This window comes from Musca domestica, unplaced genomic scaffold (assembly GCF_030504385.1).
Source record: "Musca domestica strain aabys unplaced genomic scaffold, Musca_domestica.polishedcontigs.V.1.1 15, whole genome shotgun sequence".
NCBI lineage: Eukaryota > Metazoa > Arthropoda > Insecta > Diptera > Muscidae > Musca > Musca domestica.
In genome coordinates, this window is record NW_026712207.1 from 817,966 (window position 1) to 842,746 (window position 24,781).

The window sequence follows — 24,781 nt, forward strand, 5'->3', positions numbered from 1 at the left end:
CCAAAATAAAAGTTACCGATTTGGTTAAAAATCTATCAACTGTGGCAACCGTGTTCATTTAGACGCCGGCGAACGAATATTGCAGAAGTTGGCGAAAAATAACAAATAAAATATCGTACTGTGCAATTTACACTCTTCAAAGTTAAATAAATAAATAAACTACAATATCCACATAAAAATGTAAAAATCATACAAAATACGAAAACAAGATTTCCCCCGTTTTACATTGTCGGCGCTCAACTTGTTTGTCAGTCGACTTTAATCTCTTCTGATTGGAGCAATTAATAGCTTGCTGCTATTGTTAAATACGGTGCGGTATCAATACGATAAACAATAAAATCTAATCTCCGTTGACGAAAAAAAAAACCTAATCATATGATACGCCAACATTTTCTACATACAACGAAAGTAAAATCGAACGAAACCACAAACATCATTAATTATTTGTTAGGCCTAGACGGTGGGTCGGTAGTTGTCCGTCGCGTGCTTTGTGTGATTATAAAAAAAAGAGTGTGCCATAAATATTAATGAATGGAGAAAAGTGAAATTATTTCTTAAAACGAAAAAAAAAAAAATAAAATAAGAAATCTACAGCTGCAATTATCACAATGTGCATGCTGGCGCAAGTGAAAGAGGGGGGAAAAAAGTCTCAACAGTGCAACTCGGAAATAATTGCATTTGCTAAAATTTGAAGGTCATTGTTCTCTGTTTGGCATCAAACAACAAATATAAACAAGACAACGGAGAGAGAGTTTGTACTCTCTCGCTCTCTTTCTCTCCGTCTTTAAATTCTCTGCCAACATTGTGTTAGAACGGGGTGTGGAGTGTTTTGTTGTTGTCAAATTTCGTGTGGGTGGGGGAATTGAAACCGGCTCGTAAAATTACAAAGAGTATTTGCAAAAAATAATAACAAAGGAAGTTCTAAAATGTGTCACAATTGAAAGAAAAACAAATGCAATGTAATGGAAATGTTGTTAGTGAAAAAACTTCTCAACGCTATAAATCATTAACGCCGCCCTTGAAAATTTCGTCGTTCCAAGTCGAACCAACCCGACCCAACAAAACCAAAATTGATTAAAAATGGGTCGTCTGGATCAAGAAGAGCGTTATACGCTATTACCCTTAAGCTCATCCAGTTCAAACACGACAAATAATCTTTCCTCTTCATCGGGTGGCGAGGAAAACAATGCCACCGACCATGAAGACTCGGTGGAATTCAAACAAAGGACCAAATATTTTCGTAAAAAATTAGCTGGTGCAATAATGCGTACAACCGCATCGGTATCAGCAAATCAAGTGCTAACAAATAATCGAAGAAAATTCCATGCCGGTCGAGGATTGGGGAAACGTTTCATACGTCCTCTCTTTTGTGCTTTTATGATACCGATGTCCCTGTTTTTGTTACTCTACAGTTCCATATTTTCCGGGTCCTCATCAAGACAGTGTAAGTATTTGCTGAGAATATAGTATTGTGTGTTTTTCATTTTATTTTATTATATATTGCAGATTGTTTTTTGTTAATGGTTAATAGAGTTTTTCGAAAGGTGAACTACGGGGAAATTAGACCAAGAAATATGTTTAGACTAAATTTAGAGATGTCTCCACTTTAAAAAGCTTCCCAAAATTACATAGCTTAGGGTGGTAGTAATGTGTGGCCCTTCGAAAAAAGTAACTTCTTTAAAAAAAGTAAAAATTAAAAAAAAATATAAAATTACTTATATATATGGTTGTGACTGCCATTGTAAAGGCTAGCATTGGTAAATATTTCCAACTAAACTGGGTCTTAAGCTGTCGCCGCTGCACTCGTAGAACTCTGGTCCATTATTACACCCTCCACCATAGTATGGAGGGTATATTAAGTTTGTCATTCCGTTTGTAAAACCTCGAAATATACATTTTAGACCCACAAACTTTATATATTCTTGATCAGCATAAAATTCTATGTCAAACTTAGCTTGGACCGTCCTTCATTCCAGCTACCGAAGGAAATTAAGTAGGTTGATAAAATTTTACTCAAATGTCTGCAGGACTTAGGTGTTGAAAATGGGGCATGTAGCTCCACGTTTTGGTATAGGCCCCATATAATGGTACCTCCCTATATTCGGTATTTGAATGATTTTAGCGACATTTTCATGGCTTATGACAAAAGTTGGCTATGCAGGTCCATATCGTCGTAAAGACCCTAATATAAATGCTGCATACGGTATAAAAACTCACCTAGTTCCTGTATCGCTATGGACCCATTATTCTTAATTTTTAATTAGAACCAGACCCAGATAAGGGTAGAATCGAAACGAACACAACATTATGATCTGCTACAACAACAAAAAACTATGCGGCTCCGGTGTGGTCCGTCAACGTTAGTGTTACGCAGTGGAAAAATATTCAGTCCTACCACAATGCCGCCCTTAGAACCGCAACAGGGTGCCTCCTCATGACACTTGTCGACTACCTACATGAGGAGGTCTTACCGGAGCGACAGCATAACAAAATGCTGTCGATGCAATACCTTCTTGTGTGTTACCGACAAAGCCATCCAAATCACCATCTGGTGGATAGGCAACCTCCACCCAGGCACGTAGGAAAGACCTTTATGATCTAGAGAAAGAGGTACAAAGGTATAAGAGAGAGCCTCTAGATCACCTGGCCTATCAAATAAATTTTCAGAAATAAAACCTATTGGACTTTATACCATTAATTTTAACTATTCATTTTTTCACCTCCTTGCAGATCCTTTGCCCGACTGGGATTTTGATGTGTCGCGCAATATCAGCGATTATGTTTTGCCCCTGAATGATACAACCATTTTGGAGCCAAAACAAAAATGTGCCGATAAATTTTTCCTATTAATTATTGTCTGCTCTGGTTTGAATAACTTTGAAGCAAGGTGAGTATCGATTTAATTGTGTTGTCTCACCACCACCCAGCAACCATTTAGCTACTTCAATAAAGTGTTTTCTAATTGTAGTCAGCTCAGTACATTTGGTATTTGATAGATAAGCCTTGGGCAGTAATCATTCCAACAAATTGTTGCAATTGCCAAAATGATATGAAAAATAGAAAAAACTATAATTCTAAATAAGAGAGAGGGTATTGGATAAAATTCAAAAAAAAAAAAAAAAAAAACAATTGCGGAGAAGATAAGAAGTAAATTTTTTAATCGTTTCTTCATTGTCATTGTCAAAATGATACATAATTAAAATTTTATTATATAAATAATTCAGAAAAATATTTGAGAGTACAAAAATGAATGCCGAACAAAAACACTATTCCAAATTTTTGATGATTTTAAGTTAAATTCAAAATTTGAAAAATACGTCGACATTCAAAACACAAAAAGCGCCCTTATTTTAAAAATTCATTTTAGTCACAGGTTAATTCCAAAAAAAGAGAAAACAAAATTTGGGTGAATTTTTTCTTCCACAAAAAGCCAAATATCCCATCAGGCTATGCTCGTGCAATCAAATCCTAAAACTTCAATGCTACACCCACATATACATACGTTTTAACACATTTTTGTGTGTGTGGCTATGATGATGATGGAATCCAATAACTTGGCTATAATGGATTCTTTAAAAAAAAAAAAAAAAAACAAAAGCTGATTAGAAATAACATTGATAGCAAATTAGAGTTATTTCATCTTATCAGCTTTCAGTGTGCTGCATGTTATAATGTCTTGCTAATGTAATAAAGTGCCCTGAAGAGGTTCTTGACAATCAAGCCAATATAATATATAGGAAGCAGTGAGCAATGATAGTGTCATTGGACAAGATTTCGTACTTTTATTAGCGATCCTATCTGTACAGGTATTGTCAGATAGAAAAAAATATTTTATTTGAAAATACTTAGGTGAGCTGAATGAGCTGGAGATAGAAGTGTGACAAAGGTAACAAGTAGCAAGTAAAAAAGCTGTAAGTTCGACAGGGCCGAACTTTGAATACCCGTCACCATTTGGAACGAATTTGGCAATTCTCAAAAACAATAAAAATCGTTAAAACTTCTGTTAAAATCTTAAAAATACCGAATGTAGCTATTATATTAGGGTCTATACGAGGACATGAACCTGCGTAGGTAACATTTGTCATAAACCATTACAAGATTCAAATGCGAAACTTCAAAAAATCGGTTATAATGTCGATAAAATCAAAATACCGAATATCGAGAGGTGCAGTTATATGGGGGCTATACAGACAATTTTCTGTCGTAGCCTGTAGTATCCATTACGAACTTTAGATTTCAAATTTGAAACAATTCTGGTGAAAAATGTCCCTAAAATGATTAAAATACCGAATATCGGGAGATACCGTTATATGGGGCCTTTACGAAGAGGTGAGCCTGCACAGACAATTTTCTCTCTTAGGCTGCAGTATCACTTACGAACTTTAAATACCATATTTGAAACAATTCCGGTTAATAAATTTGCTGAAATCATCAAAATACCGAATATCGGGAGGTACCGTTATATGGGGGCTCTACGAAGACGAGGACCTGCCCAGACAATTTTCTGTCTTAGGCTGTAGTATTACTTACGAACTTTAAATACCAAATTTGAAACAATTCCGGTTAATAAATTCGCTGAAATCATCAAAATACCGAATATCGGGAGGTACCGTTATATGGGGGCTCTACGAAGACGTGGACCTGCACAGACATTTTTCTGTCTTAGGGTGTAGTATCCATTTCGAACTTCAAATACCAAATTTGAAACAATTCCGGTGAAGAAATTCGCTAAAATCATCAAAATACCGAATATCGGGAGGTACAGTTATATGGGGGCTATATGAAGACGTGGACCTGCACATACAATTTTCTGTCTTAGGCTGTAGTATCCATTACGAACTTCAAATATCACATTTGAAACAATTCCGGTGAAAAATGTCGCTAAAATCATCAAAATACCGAATATCGGGAGGTACAGTTATATGGTGGCTATACCAAAACGTGGACCTACATGGCCCATTTTCAATACCAAAAGTCCTGCAGACATAACATACATTTGAGCAAACCTTATCAGTCTACTTCAATTCGTTCGGAAGCTAGAGTGATTTCCACAGACGGACAGACGGACGGACATCGGTAAATCGACATAGAATTTTATGCTGATCTAGAATATATATACTTTGTGGGGTCTAAAATGTGTATTTCGAGGTGTTACAAACGGAATGACAGACTTAATATACCCTCCATACTATGGTGGAGGGTATAAAATCCTACGTTTAGTTCGCCAACTGAGAAGGAGAAGGTTCTTCCCATATAACAATATGTTTTCGTCATAATACCTGCAAGGGTGTTACCATGACAGTCATCCGAATCATTATATGGCGGATAAAACTCCCTCAAGCAAGCGTGTCGGGAATGTCAGCCTTGACAGCATGCATGGCATCCTCGGAGTCCACTCAATCCCCAATCATTGCAGCTGAAGAACGTCGGCTGCCTAAGCAAACCAGAACAGTCTTCATAATTCATAATGGGCACGAATTAATAAAGATATGCCAAACGTTTGGCCAGTGTGCTTTACAGGCCCGCACACTATACTACATTCATTTAATTGGCCTGTCGAACGTGTCCGGCTCACTCCTAAAAATTTTGACAGTCCGTAAAGTTAGCTGCATTTTTCAATTTGGGGTTAGAAAATGATTGGTTAAAGGACACGCGATTCCCTTAGAATAACCGTTGCACTCGGAAACCTCGTCTTAAGTCACTTAAATCTTCTGGCTAGTGGAAGAATTTCTGCAGACTCTGCTTTAGAAACGACACACTGAAGAGCTGAAGATCTTCCCAAAGAGCAGAAGATCTTCCAACAGAAGAGCTGAAGGTCTTCTCATCGAAGAGCTGAAGGTCTTCTCATCGAAGAGGCGAAGGTCACCTCATCGAAAAGTTGAAGGTCTTCCCATAGGAGAGCTGGAGATCTTCTCATCGAAGAGCTGTAGGTCTTCTCATAGAAGAGCTGAAGGTCTTCTCATCGAAGAGCTAAAGGTATTCTCATCGAAGAGCTGAAGATCTTTTCATAGAAGAGCTGAAGGTCTTCCCATAGAAGAGCTGGTAGGTCTTTTCATAGAAGAGCTGGTAGGTCTTCTCATAGAAGAGCTGGTAGGTCTTTTCATAGAAGAGCTGGTAGGTCTTCTCATAGAAGAGCTGGTAGGTCTTCTCATAGAAGAGCTGGTAGGTCTTCTCATAGAAGAGCTGGTAGGTCTTCTCATAGAAGAGCTGGTAGGTCTTCTCATAGAAGAGCTGGTAGGTCTTCTCATAGAAGAGCTGGTAGGTCTTCTCATAGAAGAGCCCATAGAAAAACTGAAGGTCTTCCCATAGAAGAGCTAAAGGTCTTCTCATCGACGAGCTGGTAGGTCTTCTCATAGAAGAGCTGGTAGGTCTTCTCATAGAAGAGCTGGTAGGTCTTCTCATAGAAGAGCTGGTAGGTCTTCTCATAGAAGAGCTAGTAGGTCTTCTCATAGAAGAGCTAGTAGGTCTTCTCATAGAAGAGCCCATAGAAAAACTGAAGGTCTTCCCATAGAAGAGCTAAAGGTCTTCTCATCGACGAGCTGTAGGTCTTCTCATAGAAGAGATGAAGGTCTTTCCATAGAAGAGCTGGAGATCTTCTTATCGAAGAGCGGAATTTCTTCTCATCGAAAACCGGAAAGTCTTCTCAGAGAAGGCGGTATAGTCTTCCCAGAAAAGACGGGAATATCTTTTTATCGAAATCCTGAAAGTTTTCTCATGGAAAACCGGAAAGTTCTCTCGATCTTTTTCTCTTCTCGGAGAATGTGGGCCAGATTTTCTTAGGGGTATTATATCCCCTTTTATCTAACCAATTTTGTTGGAATTTCCCGGAGCAGTGTTCGTAAAGAAGTGTCACAAGGGAGGTCAAAATAAGTTCTCAACTTCAAGGTCATTTGATTTGAATCCCCATCGTGCCAATTCATCTGCTGTCTAATTACCTTGATTATAGGAATAGCCGGGGAAGAATATACTTGTAGGACAACGTAAATAGAAATATTAATTAAGAAATTAGAAAATTCCCCTGTGCGAAGTTATTTGTTGGTGTCGACATGTGGTAGCTTCCTTTTGTCTACTTCGTGTTGCGGTATTTTTATACCCACAGCCAGAGAGTATATATCTAATTTGATACGGCCAAAACGTGCCTCCTTGAAATAACGGTTGTAGACCCTAGGTCTCTTTGGTGGACCAAATACGTTTCAGGACATTTGGAGTCGATCTAGCGTTGTCCGTCCGTCCCTCTGTCTGTCTGGCTGGTGCGCAAGATAAGCCTCGAAGGGCGTATTCGATTTGGTCCAAACTTGGTACATCGTAATATTATTGTCAAACTTAGATCGAGTTCGGAGATGGGCAATATCGATCCACTCCCCTTTGTACCTCCCCCATAAAAGGTCGAAATTTTCAATTTTTTTTGCACAGAAAGAGAAGCGATAATCCTTTGCTCCAACTTTGCAAATCTTAATATTTGCCTCAGTGCTAGGTCAGGTGCGAAAATGGACAACATCGGTCCACTCCATCAAGTACCTCCCTCACAAAGGTTAAAATTTTGAATAATTATAACTCTTAAAAAAGGTGATGTAAGAGTCTGATTGTCTTCAAATTTCACACATCCAAAAAGTTATATTAACCCAAGGTCTGGTGTTAAGATGGAATATATCGGTCCATTCCTTCTGGTACCTTCCCCACAAATGATCGAGATTTTCAAAAAAAAAATTTTATATTTTCTGCACTGAAAGAGAATAGATAATCCGATTTTGTTCCAACTTTGCGAATCCTGATATTTACGTCAGTTCTAGGTCAGGTGCAAAAATGGATAATATCGGTCCACTCCATCAAGTACCTCCCCCACAAAAGCTCGAAATTTTGAATATCCATCAAGCTCTTAAAACACGAAATCAACATCCAATTCCATTCAGACTTGGCACATCTCAATAATTTCATAAACGCAAGATCTTTTATAAAGATGGTAGAGATCAGACCATTTTGAATTTTGAATAATCAAAACGAATTTTAAATCCGAAATAAGCATCCGGCTCTCTTCATATTTCACTCATCCCAATATTTCTACTAACACAAGATCTGGTGTGAAGATGGGATATATCGGCCCACTCCTTCTAGTACCTCTCCCACAAAGGTTCAAAATTTTGAATATCCATGAAGCTCATAAAGCGTAAAATTAGCATCCGATTCCATTCAGACTTGGCACATCTCAATATTTCTATCAATACAAGAGCTGTTATAATGGTGGTAGAGATCGGACCATTCCTTCTGGTACCTCCCCCACAAAGGGTCAAAGTTTTGAATAATCAAAACGATTATTAAATCGGAAATAAGCATCCGGTGCTTTTCATATTTCACACATCCCATTATTTCTACTAACACAAGATCCTCTGTAAAGATGGGATATATCGTTCCACTCCTTCTATGACCTCCCCCACAAAGGTTCAAAATTTTGAAAATCCATGAAGCTCATAAAACGCAAAATTAGCATCCGATTCTATACAGACTTGGATGATGTAAGAGACCGATTGTCTTTAAATATCACATATCCCAATAATTTTATTAAACCAAGGTCCGATGCCAAGATTGAATACATCGGTCCACTCCTTCTGGTACGTCCCCCAAAAAAGGCCAAAATTTTGAGTATCCATGAAGTTCGTAAAACGCAAAATTAACATCCGATTCTATTCAGACTTGGAGCTTCTCAATATTTTCATCAACACAAGATCTGTTATAAAGATGGTAGAGATTGGACCATTTTTTTCTGGTACCTCCCCCACAAAGGATCAAAGTTTTGAATAATCAAAACGAATTTTAAATCCAAAATAAGCATCCGGTTCTCTTCATATTTCACACATCCCATTATTTCTACTAACACAAAATCTGCTGTGATGATGGGATGTATGGGTCCACTCCTTCAGGTGCCACCCCCCCCCCCCCCCAAAGGGTCAAAATTTTGAATTCAAATTTCACACATTCAAATATTTCTGCTAGCTAATTTTCAATACTTTTATCTATCATAACTTGCGAAACAAGTCGGCGATTCTTTACAACATGTTATATATAAATATTTCTCTTAACCAGAAACCTGAGATGAATATGGAATTTATCGGAATTTATGGTTTTGTATGTTCGATTTTCTTGTAATTTTGCCCATACCAATATTTTTCTCTGTATTAGATGAAGGGTAAAAATGGAATATTACCCATATTTCCACATTTTCCGAAAAATTTCACATATCTCATATAAAGTATAGGAACTAGTCGATATAGTCCAAATCTGGCAGGTTTTAATATTTATATCGGTCTTCTAGGGCAGATACGAAATGGTCAATATAGTCCAACAGCTTTCCCAACCTTCCCCGTAAAGGGTCAACTCTTTGAATAATCATAACTCAAGCCTGGCGGTATACATCTGTCGGCAAAAGCGATTGATACTATTTTACATATTTAAAAATTATCACATATCTAGTAATAATAGACCATACCTGGGGTGTCGCAATATTTATATCATATTTATTTAGGTCCGATACGAAATGGAAAATATTGGGCCATTCCTTCGGAACCTACTCCATAGAGAAAGAGAATTCAAAATATATTTTTAAATAATGAAACATTGTCTATGCATCGAGGGTATACATGTGTCGGCAAAACAGACTGATACTATTTAATTGGTGTTTAATTTTTTTTTTTCAAATAAACCTCCCAGTATTGGGACTTGGGACTGTCATGTAATATTTCTATTGTAAGAATATAGACCCCCCCTTAAATTCTTGTATATATAATTTTATAAAATTTTTTGACAACGGTATATCACCTTTAGGCACCTCTCCGATAATGACTTAAAACGTTGAACAACCTTAACACGCAAAATAAGTGAATACATACATCCCAAGACCCTTTTTTGTACCTCTTTAAGGGTTTGTCTCAATTTTAAATCCAATCATGAATGGAAAATTGAGTTTTTTGTGAAAAGATGGGCAAATAATGTTACATTTTATATCCCCTCTCCCCTCTTATCCCTAAATCCTGTATATCTTGTTGGCTGACTCACAAGAACTTTGTTCGAAGAAGAAAAAATGACATGAACCATTTATCAAAACAAAAAACAAACAACAACAACAACAACACACCCATAAATTTAAAACCGAATTCTGATAATCTCTACGACCAAACTGCAATCGCTTTCCAGTACGACAGTAGTACTACTCACATATTGACGAATTGAGATATTTGTTTCATGTTTTCGTTTTATTGCTTTTGGCTATTTGATAAGCTCCAAAATAATGCTGGTTTTACTTCTTCCCGCCTCCATCCATTCTTATCGCCACCTATAGTTACTAAATGTGAAACAATGGAACAATTTCATTGTAACAGCGACATTTTTTTATAATTATCAGCATTTACTGTCGTTCATAAAAATTTTCATTCTGATACTATGCCGACCTATGTGGGTATGGCATACCCACAAACATATGACGTTTTATCGCTTAAGTTGTTATAAATTTCCCACAATTATACAGGTATTATTTTTGAATCGCCTGGTTCAATAAGGAGAATACAATTATTATTATTATTTGACATAAATTAAAGATTCGAGTCGATATCACGGGACCTCGAAGAGGATGATGTTAAACAAAAAATTTGAATTCTTTTGCTTTTCTATAGGAAATTGGGGTTGAAATGAGCTTTACACCAAGAAATGGCCATCAAATATTGATCAAGATAATATTGATTCAAACATTTACAGGGTGAGATGAAAAAACTGCAGCCAACTTCAAAATGCTATAATTTCTATGCCACTCCTCCGACAGCTGTTAAAATTATTCCAGTGACAGCTTATTATATTGTTTACAAGCGTACAAAAGCATTTTGGGGGAATTTTCACAGAAAAAAAGTTATTCGTGGTGGAATTAAAGCGTGGCTGGAAACCAAGAAGTGGCTATCGTCAGAGCACTCCAGCATTTAAATGTGAATAAATTTTTTGTGTCTCGTACGACTGCTCGTTACCGTGATACTGGTAGCGTACCACGACTTCAAGGAAATGGACGGAAGAAAACAGCAACATCAGCAGAAATTCGAAAAGTAAAGAAGCGACTTGATCGAAACCCGCGTCGCAGTGGCCAAAAAATGACTCGTGACTTGAATACATCGCAATATTCCATTCGGCAAATATTGAAAAATGAGCTCGGTGTAAAGCCATTGAAATTCCAAAAAGTGCAAGAACTTACACCGCAACAGAAAGAAAATAGACTCAAAAGAGCTAAAGAGTTGTTTCGCTTGGCCGAAAGTGGTGAACTGCCGAATTTGGTTTTCTCCGCCTCTGATGAGAAAATATTCGTTGTCCAGCAGTTTGTAAACAACAACAAAATGATCGTGTTTACTTGCCAAAGAGGTCAGCTGAAAAGGTACACCTACGGTTGGCCACCAGAACTCAAGCGCCGGCCATGGTGATGGTGTGGGACGCCATAACAGCCGATGGTCGCTCTCCGCTCGTATTCATCGACCGTGGCATCAGAATAAATTCCGAATATTATCGCGAAAATATTCTGGAGGGTGTATTAAAGCCTTGGGCACGCAAACATTTTGGCCGCCGACCTTGGACATTCCAACAGGACTCAGCACCATCGCACTCAGCACGCGCCACCCAAGAATGGTTACAAATTGAGGTTCCTCGCTTCATTTCCAGCGCACAATGGACTATTGTGTCTGGAGTATTTTGAACTGCAAGGTTGGCACTAAAAAATACCAAAGTGTCGATCACCTCAAGCAAGCTCTTCGCCGGAAATGGAGTGTGACGGTTTCATTGGCCGTTTGAAGGCCATAATTTGTGCCAAAGGTGACTAATTCGAACAAATCTAAACTTATTCTAAAAGTTGATGCTATTTCCAACATTTTGAGACTTCATTCAATAAAATTTAAAAAAAATGTAAAAATTATCGAGTTTGACCTTGTTGCAGTTTTTTTTAGCTCACCCTTCATATCATCTTCACAACTGATCTTGTGTTAGCAAAAATGAGTTGGATGCTTATTTCGCTTTTTTTACGCGTTTTGTTTTTCAGAATCGTAAATCCTATCTGGGGAGGATATCAGAAGGAATGGTCCGATCTCTATCATCTTTATAACAGATCTTGTGTTGATGGAAATATTGAGCTGTGCCAAGACTGAATGGAATCGGATGTTCATTACGCATTTTATCAGCTTCATGGATATTCAAAATTTTGACCCTTTGTGTGGGAGGTACCAGAAGGAGAGGAACAATATATTCCATCTTCACAGCAGATCTTGTGTCGATAGAAATTTTGAGATGTACCAAGACTGAATGGAATCGGATGTTCATTTTGCATTTTATTAGCTTCATGGATATTAAAAATTTTAACCCTTTGTGGGTCAGGTACCAGAAGGAGTGGACCGATGCATTCCATATTCACAGCAGATCTAGTGTTAGTAGAAATAATGGGATGTGTGAAATATGAAGAGAACCGGATGCTTATTTCCGATTTTATAACCATATTGGTCACTCAAAACTTTGACGCTTTGTGCAGGAGGTACCAGAAGGAATGGTCCGATCTCTACCATCTTTATAACAGATGCAGTGTTGATGGAAATATTGAGATGTTCCAAGTCTGAATGGAATCGAATGTTCATTTCGCATTTTATGAGCTTCGTGCATATTCAAAATTTTAATCCTTTGTGGGGGAGGTACCAAAAGGAGTGCGTCGATACATCCCATCTTCCCACCAGACCTTGAATTAATAAAAATATTGTAATGTGTGTAATTTGAAGACAATCGGACTCTTACATCGCATTTTATGGGAATTACAATTAGTCAAATTTTAAACCTTTGTGAGGAAGGTACTTGATGCACCGACCTTGTCCATTTTCGCACCTGACGAAGCACTAATGGAAATATTTGGATTTGATTTGAAGATGGCGCAAAATTGGATCATCCTGTATCTTTCTGTGCAGTAAAATATTGTTTTTTGAAAATTTCGAACTTTTGTGGGGGAGGTACCACAAGGAGTGGACCGATATTGCCCATCTACGGACTCTATCTAAGTTTGATAAAAATAATACGAGGTACCTCGTTTGGCTCAAAACGGATACTCCCTTCGAGAGTTATCGTGTGCACACCAGGCAGCCGGACAGACGGACGGGCGAGGGGAAATCGCTAGTTCAACTCCAAATGTCCTGAAATGGATTTAGTCCAAAGAGACCTAGGGTCCAATACCCTTATTTCGTTGAGGCAAGTTTTGGCCGAGTCAAATAATATATACCCTCTCTAGCCATACGACTGAGGGTATAAAAAGAGTATTTTTTTACCCTTTCTATTTTTAAAAATTTCTAAGCGGAAACAAATTATTAAATTTAATTTAGCCAACTACCGAATTAAATCACAATCATACATTTATATGTATATAGGTTAAATTTACAAATCCCCTATGTTTTTGTATGTCAAACACATGTCTTCAATTAGCAATTGTTTTTGTTGCTGATCGCTTATTTTTAACCACCAATTTTATTGTTGTTTTCAATTGTTTTTTTTTTTTCTCTCTTTTTATATTCCAGACAAACAATACGTGAAACCTGGGGCAATACCACGGAATTCAATTATCCCATGTTTGCAAAACTCCACTCCCATTTGAGCGATAAATATTTGCAACCGAAAAAGCAGCGACTGAAATTATATCGGGAATTTCTGAAGCTAAATGGAAACGTAAGAAGATATCACTGATTGGACTGATTATTGTTAATGGAATATTTGCTAGCTTCTGTTTTTTCGAATGACTACCGAAAAATTTAATTTGATTGGCTGTCGTGAAGGGGATTCACTTGGCCACTGTGTGAAGTAACTGAGTCATCAAAAAAGTCACGGAAGTCGATAGGAGAATTCTGGTTTGCCTTTAATATTACACTTCGGCGACCAATTTTTTTGCTGGGTCAGAGTAGTAATCTGATGCAGTTTATGATACCATAAATCAATATATTGTGAATGTGATATAATTGGAGTACATACCACCACCATACATTGCAGTTGAAAAACGTGGTCTGGCAATCCAAGGTAGTTTTGACCCAATTTACGTTCAGGATGCTTATCTTATCAGAATAGACTTAGTAGTATTCGTATTGTTGCAATCGCTGATGTCATAAATCTTTACAGTGTGAACACCGTCCACAGTGTCTATCTGGCTCGCTATTCAATGCAGCTGAAGAGCGAATGGAAGATTAGGGCAAATTCGTATTGGACGTGGATTTATGAGAATTACAATCAAATATTGCCTACCAAACTATACCAAACACTCTTAAAGATGGCTACATATGAGGGCCAAAAATCGGAATACATCCAAACACGAATAGAAGATTAAGGCAAACTTGTATTGAGCGCGAATTTATGAAAATTACAGTCTAATATTACCTACCAAACTATGTCAAAAACTCCTGAATGCCATAATCCGGTACATACATTCATTTCAATTGAGGAATGTCGGCGGCCTATGCACGCCAGGTTAGTTTTGTCCCAATTACAGTTTTATCAGATAATATTAATAACTTTCATATTGTTTCAATCAGTATAAACACCTTTCTCAGAGTCCACCTCCATCGCCATTTATTACAGCTAAAGAACGTCGGACTAGGCAAACCAAAGAAATTCGCATTGGACGAATTGGATATTGATATTGTTTTAATCACCGTTGTTATAAATCTCTACAGTATAAACACCGTCCTCAGAGTCCACCTCGTTCCCCGTCTATTGCAGCTATAGAATATCGGCTGCCTGGGCAAACCAGGGAAATTCGTATTAGATGAACGCCAGGGTTTTGACCCAATTACAATCTTATCAGACAGGTCTTAATGATATCCATATTGTTTCAATCGCCGTTGTTATAAATATCTACAGTCTGCAAGTCCACCTCGTTCGACATCTATTGCAGCTAAAGAACGTCGGCTGCCTAGGCAATCAAAATGTTTAAAATCTCAGTCCTGTAGTGCCTAGAAATTATACCCAAACTCGCTTCTGAAGATGTATGGCTATATTTGAATATCGTAATCAGAGGTCTAGCTGGACAATGTAGGGTAGTCCGACCCAATTACATTTAGTATACTTAAGAGCGAGAGAGCTTATAAATTACAATCTTATCAGACAGATCTCAGTAGAATTCATATTGATACAATTGTCGATGTCATAAATCACCCTTGTATCGACACCATCCTCAGAGTCCACCTCTCCATCCATTACACCTAAAGAACGTCGGCTGTCTTGGTAAAACAGGTTATTTTTGGTATAATCCTTATTGGACGTGGATTAAAGAAAATGTTCAAAATCTCAGATCTGTATTGTCTGCCAAATTATGCCTAGACTCACTTTTCAAGATCTACGGCAACATGGCTTGGTTTAGTTCAAGGAAGTCGGCAACTGCTTCAGACGTACATTTTTGGTGCATTGTGCTCATCATGGGAAGAACAAAAATTTTGGTGATTCTAGAGATTTTGAAGCGAGAAAGGGAAGAAAGGGTTTTATAGAGAATTTCTCCCTATTGGGTGCAGATTGGTGAAAATATTCAAAATCAGAGTCCAATATTGTTGCCAAACCATACCAGAACTCAATCCTGAAGATGAAGGAATACATGGATTGGTCTGGTTTGAAGGATGCACAGTTACACGAGAGTCGGGTAATGCTTTACATAGAGACCTCTGACCCATTGTGTTCATCCTAGGCAGAATAAAGTTGTTTGGTGAAGAGATGTAGAAACGAGAAAGAGAAGAATGGGTTTTATAGAGAGAAGTGGTCGCAGATTGGCGAAAATGTTCAAAATAGAGTCAATCCTAAAGATGAAGGGTTGCATGGCTTTGTTTGGTTTAAATGGTGCACAGTTACACGGGAGTCGGAAAATGCTTTACACGGAGACCTTTGGCCCATTTTGTTCATCCTAGGAAGGATTGTGTTGTTGGCGATAGGAGAGATGTTGAAGCGAAAGGATTTGTAGAGAGAAGGGACATTAGCAGGGTAGTCTGTCTAGCCAAGGAATGCTTTTTTTGAAGGGACATTAGCAGGGTAGTCTGTCTAGCCAAGGAAGGCTTTTAGTAAATTTTGTAGATGATTATGGAATCTATGTCTGAGAAGGACATTAAAGTTTCCATCTCCCACCTACTAGATAGTCCATGTCCCTAACAAGATAACCTGGAGCACATACATAGCAGGTGTCAAATCGTCTCTACCTCTTCTTCATCTTCACATTGTCTACAGTAGTCAGGAAAACTTTTATTCCTTTTTTCAGACCTACTGTGAAGTCTGGCTACATAAGAACCCAAAGGGTTGGTCCCAGCCTCTTATCAATTAGCTGGTTTTTCGAATCATTTTCACACCCTTTTGGTGTGAATCTACTTCGGTCTTGCCTAGATCTTCAGTCCGCATAGAAGTTAATGGCTTATGAAGCAATTCCTCTCTATGATTCTTAAGGTCCCGCCGACTATTTTAATATTTCTCTCCTTTAACTCACGAAGAAAACTTCGCTTTAGTTTTTCTGGGTTCTTCAGAAGTCAGAGTCACTGAGCCATTATCACTCGGACAAACCTCTTCTCTTCCCTCTGGAAACAGCAGAAACAAAAGTCGACATAGCAGACCCTTTTTCCATTGATGCTTTGTCGACATCTTTTAACATTTTTTTAAACCTTCTAAATTACATCCTCCGCCGCACAAAACCCTGCCCCTCTTTAATCACTTCCTCTCTATGATTTTTAAGGTCACACAGCCTATTTTAATCGTACTCTTCTTCCAAAAGGAGTACTGCCTTTACAGGAAGTGATGTCTGGTCCCTGAGAAGTCAGCATCACTGGGCCATTATCCCTCGGACAAACCTCTTCTATTCCCTCGGGAAACAGCAGAAACAAAAGTCGACATTGCAACCTCTTTTTCATCGATGCTTTGCCGAGTTCTTTTTCTCATTTTTCTGAACCCTTCTAAACTCTATCCTCCATCGCACAAAACACTGCCACTCTTTAATCACTTCCTTTCTATGATTTTTAAGGTCCCACTGTCTATTTTAATCGTACTCTTCTTCCAGAAGGAGTACTGCCTTTACAGGAAGTACTGTCAGGTCCCTGAGAAGTCAGCGCCATTGAGCCATTATTATTTGGAAAAACCTCTTCTCTTCCCTCTGGAAACAGCAGAAACAGTAGTGGACATTGCAGCCTTTCATCGATGCTTTGTCGAGTTCTTTTCCAAATTTTTTGAAGTATGGAATTTATCTTCTGCTGTACCTCTTTAATTATTTCTTTACTGGTACCCTTCATTCGCTCAGGAAAACCAGACTTGCTTTGTGAGACTACTTTTAGGTCCCTAAGAACACTCTCTTTTTTCTTTTTTATGAACCCTGCCAAACCTATCTCACTCACTCGAGAAGATCTTTGGCTGCAGCCGGAAAGAAACTGAATTGTTTGATGTTGATTAAAAAATGTTCTCTATATTTTGTTCACTTTCAGCAAACCGCAACCGTGGACTCAGTCACAATACCCGTTCGCATTCTATTCTTATTGGGTCAGAGTAAACAGGATTTCTCTCAGCACACCAACGCAGAGGCTGGAACAGCCGCCAACATGGCCGGCCGCAGCAGCAGCACAACTGGTGCTATTTTTAATGGCAATGAAACCCAGACTCGTTTGCGACAAGAAGCCGAACAATACGATGATATTATACAAGAACAATTTGTGGATTCGTATAATAATCTAACCATCAAATCTGTGATGGCCTTGAAATGGATAAAGGAGCGCAAATGTTTCAAACAGGCTGCCTTCTTTATGAAGGTCGACGATGATACGTTTGTGAATGTGCCGAATTTATTACATTTCCTGCTGGGTGGTACGGTGCCATTGTACAATGAAACACTGGATTATTATGACAGCAATTCCTATCAAACTTTGTCGGATTTGAATCGTTTAAATGCTACCGTCAACTATATGGTGGGCTATATGTTTTGCCGGGCTCCCGTGCTGTCGAATGTCAAAAGTAAATGGTATATGCCATATTATATGTATCCCCAGGATATGTATCCACATTATCTGTCCGGTTCAGGGTATCTTATGTCCATGGATGTGGTGCCGAAATTGTATAAAGCTGCGCTAAATACATCCTTGATCTATTTGGAGGATGTCTATGTGACGGGCATGTGTGCCGAAAAGGCCCATCTGAAGAGACATCATCATCCTCTGTTCAACTATGCTAAATCGAAACATATGTGCACCTACAAGGGCATGATCTCAATGCACAAACTGAGGGTAGAAGATATGTACGCCTCGTATAATTTTGTAACAAATCTAACATATCAATGCCCGCCACCGGGTAAATATTTCAAGCGTATACGACTGCGCAGATTGAATGGCTGTGGTTAATGGAAATTAACAAATAAAAAAAATATGATTGAATATTAAGTTAAGTTTATGTCCATAGAACACACATATACATACATACAAACATATGTGCAGACATTATATGCACACATACAAAAGCACATTATTTTGCACAAAGACTCAGTACGTTGTAAGACTTGAAATTTTCGATTTAAGTTTAGATAGCTATTATTAATATTATTATTAAGTTTCTTTGATTTGTATGGCCTGGCTGCTACAGCTCAGTGATGCAGTGGAAATTGGGGGAAGCGGAATGGAATATACAACCAGGGCTTTATGTGTGAGCATGGAAATAGGCCTCGGCTTATCCACAATATTTACCTTAAGATAGTTGTGTTAAATTTATAACTAAATGCCAGTATTTTATGTTAATTTATATAGCGGAATGTTTGTTCACATTATAGCACCAGCAAGGTCGGAGTGAAGTCCAAAGGGATGGAGGGGAGGAAATGTAGAATTTTAGAATATTTTTTCGATACATTTAGAACAACTAAAGTGGGGATCAATGTCTTGCAATTTTTTATTGTTTAGATAAGGTACTAAACCCCTTCATGTCTCTTAGAATTGTTAATTTTTAGAAACTGTTCTGTTCATATTCAAACCAATATCTGGGAAAAATTTATATTTAGACATTGTCAAAGGCAAAGTCTTAGAGAAGGCCAAAGGGATGGAGGGGTGGAGAAGAAGAATTTTTAAATATTTTTTCGATACATTTAGAACAACTAAGGATGGGATCAATGTCTCACAATTTTTCATGTCTCTTAGGAGATGTTTTCATTGGAATTGTTAATTTTTAGAAACTGTTCTACGGCCCTAATTTTTTTCTCATAAGGGATTTTTTTCATATCTAAACAAATATCTGGTAACATTTTAAATATACATAGAAACATAGAAATATTTTTTGGTTACATTTCGAACAACAAAGAAGGGGATCAATAATCAATAGCAATTGTTAATATTTAGACAATATCCAAGACTCCTTCATGTCTCATAGGATATATTTTCATTGGAATTGTTAATTTTTAGAAACTTTTTTAGACCCCTTCATTTTTTTCTTAGGGAATTTTTTCATATCCAAACAAATATCTGGGAAAAATTTATATTTAGACATCGTCATATGCAAAGTCCTAAAAAAGGCCAAAGTGATGGGAGGGAAGGAGACGAAGAATTTTTAAATATATATATTTTTTTGATACATTTAGAACTTTCATGACCCCTGATTTTTTCTCTCAAAGAATTTTTTCATATCCAAACAAATATCTGGGAAAAATTTCATGTTTAGAGATTGTCATAGGCAAAGTCCTAGAAATGGCCAAAGGGCTAGAGGGAAGGAGACGAAGAATTTTTTAATACTTTTTCGATACATTTAGAACAACTAAAGAGGGGATCAATGTCTCGGAATTTTTAATGTTTAGACAATGTGCATGTTGTCTCTAAAGATATGTTTTCATTGGAATTGTAAATTTTTGGAAACTGTTCTACGCCCCTAATTTTTTCTCCTAAGGAATCTTTTCATATCCAAACAAATATCTGGGAAAATTTTATATTTAGACATTGTCAGAGGCAAAGTCCTAGAGAAGGCTAGAGGGATGGAGGGGAGGAGACGAAGAATTTTTAAATATTTTTTTTTTTGATACATTTAGAACAACTAAGAGAGGAGATCGATGTCTCGGAATTTTAAATTTTTAGGCAATATCCTAAACCCCTTCATGTTGTCTTCAAAGATATGTTTTCATTGTAATTGTTAATTTTTAGAAACTGTTCTGCACCCCTGATTTTTTCTCTCAAAGAATTTTTTCATATCCAAACATATATCCGGGAAAATTCTATTTTTAAACATTGTCATATGCAAAATCCTAGAAATAGCCAAAGGGATGGAGGGGAGGAGACGAAGAATTTTTAATTTTTTTTTGATACATTTAGAACAATTAAGGAGGGGATCGATGTCTCGGAATTTTCAATTTTTAGGCAATATCCTAAGCCTCTTCATGTTGTCTCCAAAGATATGTTTTCATTGGAATTGTTCATGTTTAGAAACTGTTCTAGACCCCTGATTTTTTTCTCTTAAGGGATTTTTTTCATATACAAAGGAATATCCAAAGTCCCAGAGAAGGTTAAAGGGATGGAGGGGAGTAGACGAAGAAATTTTAAATATCTGAGAAAATTTTTTATTTAGACATTGTCATAGACTGCCGTTTTTCTTTTGTTTTACGGAATGCTGCTTTCATATACCCAAAAATAAATACCAACACCATGGAGAAGCTTTACAATTCTGTTTGTGGATTTTACTTCCTCTAAGGCGTAAGGCAGTTCTATCACCTAAGAAGCCAGGAACGAGGCCAAGAAAATAAAGGGTTCAGAAAGTCAATTTCATAGATAGATTAAACGACTAAATAGGACGGCAAACATCTCGAAATTTTTTTATGTTCAGGTCATGCCCTAGAATGTTGTCTGTTGCGGGATGTTTTATATCCAAAGAAATATCTGAAAAAACATTTATATTTAGACATTGTCATAGACTCCCTATTTTTAGGAGGATGTTTCATTTTTCCAAAAATTAAATCTATCTATTTCGCCTCTTTGGAGCAATCAGGCAGAGCGTAACCTCACCTTCCCATTTCTGTTTGTGGATTATATTTGTTTTTTCCGAAATTACTTCCTCCAAGGCGTATCACCTAAAAAGCCAGGGACCAGGCCAAGGGAAGAAAATGATGAGATGACCAATTTATAGATAGCTTGAACGATCAATATCTCGAAATTTTGTTATGTACAGGTGTATTGATTTTTTTTGACATTGTCATATACTCCCTGTTTTTTTTTTTTTTTTTTTTTTTTGAGAATGTTTTGATGTATTTTGACTCTTTAAAGTAATCAGGGAGAGCGTTTCCTCAACTTCTCATTTCTGTTTGTGGATTTTATTTGATTTATTTTCCAAAATTACTTGCTCCGAGGCGTATGACAGTTCAGTCACCTGAGAAGCCAGGGACCAGGCCAAGGGAAGAAAGGGATGAGAAGGCCAATTTATAGATATATAGAACGACTAAAAAAGGCGGTCAATATCTCGAAATTTGTTATGTTCAGGTAATGCCCTAGAATGTTGTTTCTTACGGGATGTTTTTATATCCCAATCTATTTTGATAATGCCCCAGAGTTGCTAATTTTGTCATCTGACGGGATGTTTTCATATTCCAACAATATTCTGAAATTTTTTTTATTTAGCCATAGCCCTAAACTCCTTTATTTCTCTCTCTTTTTGTCGGGAAGTTTTCATAACCCTACCAATGCCAACGTTATGTATTTTGTCCGTTGGGGCCAACCGGGGTAATCGAAAACTCGCGTTTTTTTATTTATTTATTTTTTTGAGATAGTTTTTGCACATTTTGATGGAAAAAAATCCTTAAAACACCGTCTCCCAAAATGACTTCTTCCATGCATTCCGCTAACAAATGAGGGCAATATCTTGCAATTTTAAAAGTATAGATAATACCCCAAAATTCCTAATGTCCTAGTAAAATCGCCTTATAGGGTTGTTTTCATATTGCAATATTCTGAAAATTTTAATATTTAGGCTCCTCCTTCATTTGGTTTTTTTTTCGGGAAGTTTTCATAACCCAACGTTATGTATTTTGTCCGTTGGGGCCAAGCCGGCCGATCAGAACCTCGCCTTTTTGATTTTTCTTTTGAGGAAAGGATTTTCAAATTTCGATAAAAAAATATCATTAAGACCCCATCCCCTACAATGACTTCTTCCATGCCATGCATTCCGATAACAAATATGCAGTCAATATCTCGGAATTTTTAATGTATACATAATGTCCCAGAGTTCCTAATTTTACATTCTTACGGAATGTTTTCATATTCCAATATTCTGAAATTTTTATTATTTAGCCAATTCCCAGAATCCTTCATTTCCTCCTTCATGTAAAAACTATATATGTCCCAGAGTTCCTAATTTTGTCATCTTACGGAATGTTTTCATATTCCAATATTCTGAAATTTTTAATATTTATTTAGACGCCTTTATTTCCTCCTTCATGTAAAAACTATATATTTTGTGCGTTGGGACCAACCCGGGTGATCAAAACCTCGCCTTTTTCATTTCCATGAAAAAATAAGACTCCCTTCTCACAAAATGACTTCCCCCATGCCATGCATTCCGCTAACAAAAAAAATTATTCATATATTTTTAATTTTTTTTAGAACAATCCAATTTTGTTAGAAATTTACAATTTTGTATCAAGTATTGTATGTAGTATTCCTTTTTCGAATCATTACCATTTGTAGTATATATAGAAATGTCATGCTCATCCTAGCTACCTACCTTTATATATGTATCATTAATATTATCATTGCTCACAACAATTTGGTGCTCATTTGGACATTTTGAAAATTATTATATTGTTGTTGTAAATAAATAGCTATTTGATTTTATATTATTTATTTTAAAAGAAGAAAATTAAAAGAAATTCAAAAATTAAATTCAATTTTTGTTCTATTTTTTCTAAAGGTTGAAATCTATACAAAAAGGCAATCAAAAATCATGTTCCAAAATTTTGCAAAAAAAAAATGAATTTACTAAAAATTACATCTAATGTAATTAAGCATAGAACTATTTATTTGTATCTATATCCCCCACCATAAAATAGACGAGGGTATATTAAATTTGTCATTCCATTTGTAACACCTCAAAATATTCGTCGGAGACATCATAAAGTATAGGGACCGTTTTTTCCTACATCAATTGTATTTGTCTATCGCCCACCATAAAATTGAGCCCAATAGGGCTCGTCCTTGGGCCAAATAAATGATTTGTGTAAAAAATTATTCCGACTCAGAAGAAATTCTATGGATATCCTCAAAAGGAACTATGGGTCTATTTCGTTTCCTTCTGCATGTTACAAACACATGCACAAAGAAATAATACCCTGTACCACAGTGTGGTGTAGGGTATAATGAGCAAGGAGTAGCCGTTACGTTATCGGGCCATGTTGATCGAGCTTTTTTTCACAAAAATTGAAGTGGGGACATTGGCAACATTTGGTTTCAACTGGATGGCGCTACGACAAAGTGAAAAAGCTGAAGCCACAAGAATTTCCAAAAAAATTTTTTTTTGATAGCCCTATATTTTTTTTTCAAATAAAAATTAAAATTGCACAAATCTTTTGCTCAGAAACTCATAATGAAATTAGGTTTAGAATATTTCTCCCCTTGTCACTTTGCCAAAAAAATGAAGTTTCAAGGGAGATTTTGATTTAGATTGGATTAGAAATGACTTAGATTGGATTGAAATTAGCAGAAAAAGCGTAAACACATAATTTTCATTTTTAATAAATAAATTTGGAATGTAATTTTCTTCAAAACGATAAATGGTCTATTTTGAAAAATTTATAAAAATCTGGAAAACCGATATAAAATTGATTAAAAATTTAGGATATATTTTCACGTTTTTTTTTTGTTTCAAAATTAAAACAAATATTTTCTTTATATAAATTTACAATGGAAATTTCTTTTGTTTGCTGACTTATAGTAGAATTTGATGCAGAATATTTTTGTCTTTGACATCATTCTTTCAAAATCAAGTTCTGTCCGAGATTTTTGCAAACTCCGACATGAAGTGCGGTTTTAACCCTGAAGTGTGTTTTTAATGTTTACAAATTCCTGGCGTTTAGATAAGCTTTAGACTTTTGATGTCTTCTTGAAACTATAGCGGAATTTTATGACAAATAGAATTGTAAAATATTTTGACTTGCTACGAATCCGCTTAAAGGGAGCTTTTAACCAGTTTTTTGATACTGCTCCAAAAAGACACAATTTTTCGATCAAAATAATCTTTTTTATCTGTGATATTGGCTAAGACAATATATGTCTAAACTTTAAGTATTCCAAGGAATCTTAAATCCAAAATTTCCAAAAAAATATTCAAGAGGTGGGAACTTGTCTCCTCTATTTGGGTTACTGTGGGATGTAAACTTTTCACTGCGTCGATACGCATGTCTTCTACTCCTAGCTCTACTTTCATAATTTAATAGATTTTTCCGAGGGGTTTGGTTGTACGTTTGCTTTTTTGACTGTTAATTTTAAACGTTTCTAAGTTGTTAGTCATTTTAAAAAAAAAAAGTCAAGCCTCAATTTCAAAAGGCCAATACACACATAGAGTAGAAGACACTATTCTTAGCTCTACTTTCATAATCTAGCGGAGTTTTTCCTGTAATTATGGTTACATTTTGAATTTCGTCAATCGGCCTTGTTTCGAGACATACTCAGACCTTGCACTTCCATTCAATAACTATTCAATTAAAATATTGTCAAGTGATCGATTGAAGTCTGTTGGTTTCCGTATACTCAAATGAAATACAACGACCGTTTTTATATTAAATTAAGAA

At 36.6% G+C, this 24,781-nt stretch overlaps 1 protein-coding gene across 1 annotated transcript; it reads left to right on the forward strand.

Annotated features, from left to right (window-relative positions):
- Positions 1–27: 27 nt before the first annotated feature.
- Positions 28–22,829, forward strand: LOC101891148 (beta-1,3-galactosyltransferase 5). The gene is made up of 4 exons (XM_059119447.1): positions 28–1,444; positions 2,731–2,887; positions 13,563–13,710; positions 17,475–22,829. Exons 1-4 carry the CDS (start codon positions 1,081–1,083, stop codon positions 18,378–18,380), a joined length of 1,575 nt encoding a protein of 524 aa, XP_058975430.1. The 5' UTR covers positions 28–1,080; the 3' UTR covers positions 18,381–22,829.
- The last annotated feature ends 1,952 nt before the right edge of the window (positions 22,830–24,781 follow it).

Coding starts and splice junctions, on each gene's coding strand:
- LOC101891148 (XM_059119447.1), top strand. CDS start 1,081: ATGGGTCGTCTGGATCAAGAAGAGCGTTATACGCTATTACCCTTAAGC. Junction 2,888..13,562: donor TTGAATAACTTTGAAGCAAG/GTGAGTATCGAT, acceptor TTTATATTCCAG/ACAAACAATACGTGAAACCT. Junction 13,711..17,474: donor TTCTGAAGCTAAATGGAAAC/GTAAGAAGATAT, acceptor GTTCACTTTCAG/CAAACCGCAACCGTGGACTC.